Source organism: Mesitornis unicolor, unplaced genomic scaffold (genome assembly GCF_000695765.1).
Source record: "Mesitornis unicolor isolate BGI_N332 unplaced genomic scaffold, ASM69576v1 scaffold17874, whole genome shotgun sequence".
NCBI lineage: Eukaryota > Metazoa > Chordata > Aves > Mesitornithiformes > Mesitornithidae > Mesitornis > Mesitornis unicolor.
In genome coordinates, this window is record NW_010182239.1 from 40,365 (window position 1) to 44,487 (window position 4,123).

The window sequence follows — 4,123 nt, forward strand, 5'->3', positions numbered from 1 at the left end:
GCACCAGACATGTTTGGCTGGGCAAGAAGGGCACACAGATGATACCTGAATTGAGAGGCCCTCCATCATGCAGCAAGACAGCTGTCCTTCAAGCACAGCAACTTATGGTTGGAAAAAGTAGGTGTCTTGTACCAAAAAAGCAGATGTTATCTGCCCCCAATGCTTTCCTTGTACCCTTACACACTGCACCTGTAACACCACAACTGCTATGCTCTGCTTGTCTGAAGGTCTAATAAACAGACAGGCTTGATATAAACTCAAATGCTATCATTTCACTACCAAGGTGGTTTAGATGCAGCACTTCGAAATAATGCTTCTGCTCCGGACTGCTCAAACCCACCCCTGCCACCTCAATATGTCTTGCATTCAGTTACAGCGATGTGTCAGGTCTGCAAATCACCAAAGAGGCTTTCCACCCCCAGTAGCATCACTCTGCTCTGGATCAGCACTAGGCTGCAGAGCAAGTGTAAAATCGAGTAAGAAAGCGACTGCCACAGAAGTCCTGTGTAAACCCACTCCCATGCACTTGGCAGATGCAAGGCACTCTTCTGAAATAAATGGAGTGAAAACTTCTTTAAAGAACTTCTGGGGAGGCCTTTTTGACTTAAGGAAACCAAAACAGCCAGTCCAGAACAGGTCTTTCAAGGAGAAAGCAGATTTGCTAAATTACGAAAGTAAAGTTAGCACATGAAATCTAAAGCCAGGACATTTAAACTGGTTCAATTTTTGTTGATTTGGAATTTGAGATGGTTTCTTTAATAGTTCATCTTTCACATGTTCCTTTAAACTTGTTTCTTTTTAAACTGCTATCATTTGCAGGAAGCAGACCTTCCTGAATGGCTTTAATGGTATTTCAGTCAGAGGAAGTCATGAAAATACCTCATTTCAAATGAAAACTGTAAAACAATGACACTAAGGCCCTTTCAACCACTGGGAGTCCCAGGATTAAGAAAAAAAAGGCATTAAAAAAAAGAGATTAAGGTTTCTTGTTCAAAACTATTCTCTGCTTAACTTTAATCAGCTTTTGACTAAGCTGACAGGAGTTACTGCAGTAGGACAGCAAACCATGTACATCAAAGTTACTTATTCAGGACAAGAATTCTGTGAATACTTTGATTTCACCTGGAATTTGAATGTCAAGTATGATAAATACATAGTACCCAGGCATGAAAAAGTGATTAAAAACAAACCCCATTATTCTCAGATCAATGGCAGACCATACAAGCAAGCTCACTGTGGACTTAATTACAATAGCTACTTTTCTCTTAGAAGGTATTAAAAAAAACCCAAGTCTATATGCTCACAGAAAACAATATGCACCCCTAAAGAGTACACATTAATTTTTATTAGAACCCAACTTTATACACCACCAAAATATTAGAGCTTCTGATGAGGAGAAATCACAGGAGATCATGTATCACACAACAGTAGCCACCTAGATTAAGTTTCTTTAATCACTACTACTGTTTCATCTGATCCATGAAGCACCTAAAAGCACTGTTTGCAAGTGGACAATGCCTCCTGTATTGCTGCCTCTGAGCACTTCCACTAAAAGAGCTGAACCATCAAACACCCTTGATGTGAATCTACGGCACTCATCTACCTATGGGACTGCACTGCTGAAAACCCCCCCTAGTTTCCAAGGAGTTTCAGCAGTCAAAAAATGCTGCTTATGTGTGCCCAGCAGTTTTGTGGGCTATGTTTCACTGCAGGGTGATCATGGCTGGTCTGTGCCTGAATTCCCAGTGAGTTGTGTAATGCACGTTGGTTTTCCAAGGAAATCACTTCAGACTTGATTTTTCCTGACACAAAGGAATTTGAGCAAAACAAGCTGCCCAATTCTGCTCATGCACCTCCGAAACTGACCACCAGGCTGCGACTCTCATTCCTGAACTACCCTGACAGACAAAAAGATGCAGCTACTGTGGTACCGGGTCATGGTTTAAAAAGCCGAGTCTGCCAACATAAAACTTCCTTGACAGTGATATATTGTCATGGACACCTACTTCCTCCTCCTTGGACATGGAGTCAGGACAGCAGCACACAATAGCAAGACTCCAGGTTTTCCCAACTGGCTTACAGAGTACATGCACTTAAAAAAAGTTAACCACACCTATAAATTGCTCCTTAAGACTTCAAATGCACTCTGTAGTCTCCAGCTTCACCAACACACAGGGTTATCATAGCTACTTCTAACGTTTCCTTTTTAACACCGGGACTGAAAGACCTGCTTCAAGGGCCTGACTGAGTATGGGTGAGGTAAGCTGGGCTTTCTTCATTAAGAACAAGAAACTTCCCTTTGCATTAATGATTTACAACTTGAGGAGAACAGATACAGAACAAGTCTAACTGTGACACTTGAAATGGCAGAAGTAGCTAATAAATATTTGCATAAGACAGGTCATGAAAATAAAATAGCTGCAGTCAAACTGAAGTGTCTTTGTTTCTTAAAGCTACATGCAAAGCAGGTAGACAAAGCAACAAGTGACAGCTGTGGCAACAACCTGCCCTCCAGTAAAATATGGACCACTCCCTTTTACTCCTTTTACTCCAACAAAGCCTTTCTTCAATACATTATTACGCCAGTCAAAAAACATGATGATGATGACACACATTTAAAGACCTCAGGTACATGATGCTGGCTGGCATGCTGCCTTCAGGATAAGAATTACTCTAACAAAAATTTATTCTTACAGTAACTTCACTGAATTTCAGCATTTATCGGAAGTCTGGCCTAGTAACTTCTTCTTAAGTAGGGTAAATCCCACATGAAAAAGCCACATCCAGACACCAGTGACTTCTGGATTCTGCCTGAAAGTTTCCTTTTGAGGAGGGCACTGCCATGTCTGTTTCTCAATTGGATGCACTCAGTTTTCAAAACAAGGAAGTCATTACTTGTAATCTGTCGTCAGGGCATTCAAAAGTCTTTTTATGAAAACAGTCTTCCTCAATCTTTTCTTTAGTGGATCCTCCACATTATCCCTCCTTTTCCTTCATCAGGATGCAAAGCACGTAACAGTCAGGACCTAAGCTAGTCTTGCTACGAGTGTATTTGACTCACCACCTTAGTCAAGCTTCACTTACAAAATCATGCAGCGCAACAAGCCTGGTTTCATCTGAATTTTTAATCTCCTGAACAATCAGTTTACATAAGGATACTTGCTTGTTGCAAAGTACATTTGTTCTACTTCCTATGGCTCTGCGTTTCAAGAATCCTTAACTACATACATTTTTAAAGCAAAGGTCTGGTAAAGCCTAGTTCATGATTTACATACAATTCTGAGATACACAACAGAAATAGGGAAATTATTCCAGATGTGCAATGGATTCAACTCGCATACAGGAGAAAATACTTTCATCATGGTGCATCTTTGATCTTGGTAACTCATACACTGATGAGAGCCTGGCTGTCATCTGCTGTCAGTCACAGCCTGCTAATACTTAAGATACAGCAGTGCTAACGTAGAAAACAAGAAAGACATACGATTTCTCAAAATCTACGTGAATGATTAAAACCAAAAGAGAAGCACCTTCAAATGAAGGTAGGTGCCTCCTACATACAGGCATGAAATTTGGTAAATCAGAGCAGCTCTGTTTCAGCTAATTTTGGAAACAAGAAGACACATCAGTGAAATCCAAAGACAATGGAAAGAAACACCAAGAAATTAGCAACACGCGGCCTTCCTTCTGGGAAAAAAAACCCCAATCGGTTTGAAACACACAGAGAGCGCACAGATCCCCTGGACTGAGGGGGAAGGATAACAGTGCTCCGTCGGACGATGAAATCGCAAATTCGTTGATCATTTAAAAGTCAGTAACCCCCATCACGGCTAATTACTCCCTTTGAGTGAGGAAGCGCTGCCGCACGGCGCCGTGACGAGCCGGCTCTCCGAGATACCTGCGCCGCTAGGGAGGGGGGGGGAACAGCGTCCTGCCTCCGCCGTCTCAGCCCAGAGACTTACGGGCAGCTGCAGGCCGTAGCCCCACAAGCCCGGCCCCGGCGGCATCTCGCAGGGCCCGGGCTCCCCACAGCACTCGGGGGTGGGAAAGGCCGTGACCGGGCCACGGTCGCCGCCGCCCGTCCGTTCCCCACCTCAGCCACACGCAGCCCACCCCCTACCCG

General features: G+C 43.2%; 1 protein-coding gene across 1 annotated transcript in view; it reads right to left on the minus strand.

The window, feature by feature from the left end:
- PDIA4 (protein disulfide isomerase family A, member 4) overlaps window positions 1-4,007 on the minus strand; it is an 11,956-nt gene extending 7,949 nt beyond the window's left edge. The window contains exon 1 of the mRNA XM_010183706.1: window positions 3,899-4,007. Within this exon, the coding sequence (XP_010182008.1) occupies window positions 3,899-4,007 (109 nt within the window). The remainder of the gene's footprint in view (window positions 1-3,898) is intronic.
- Window positions 4,008-4,123: the final 116 nt, after the last annotated feature.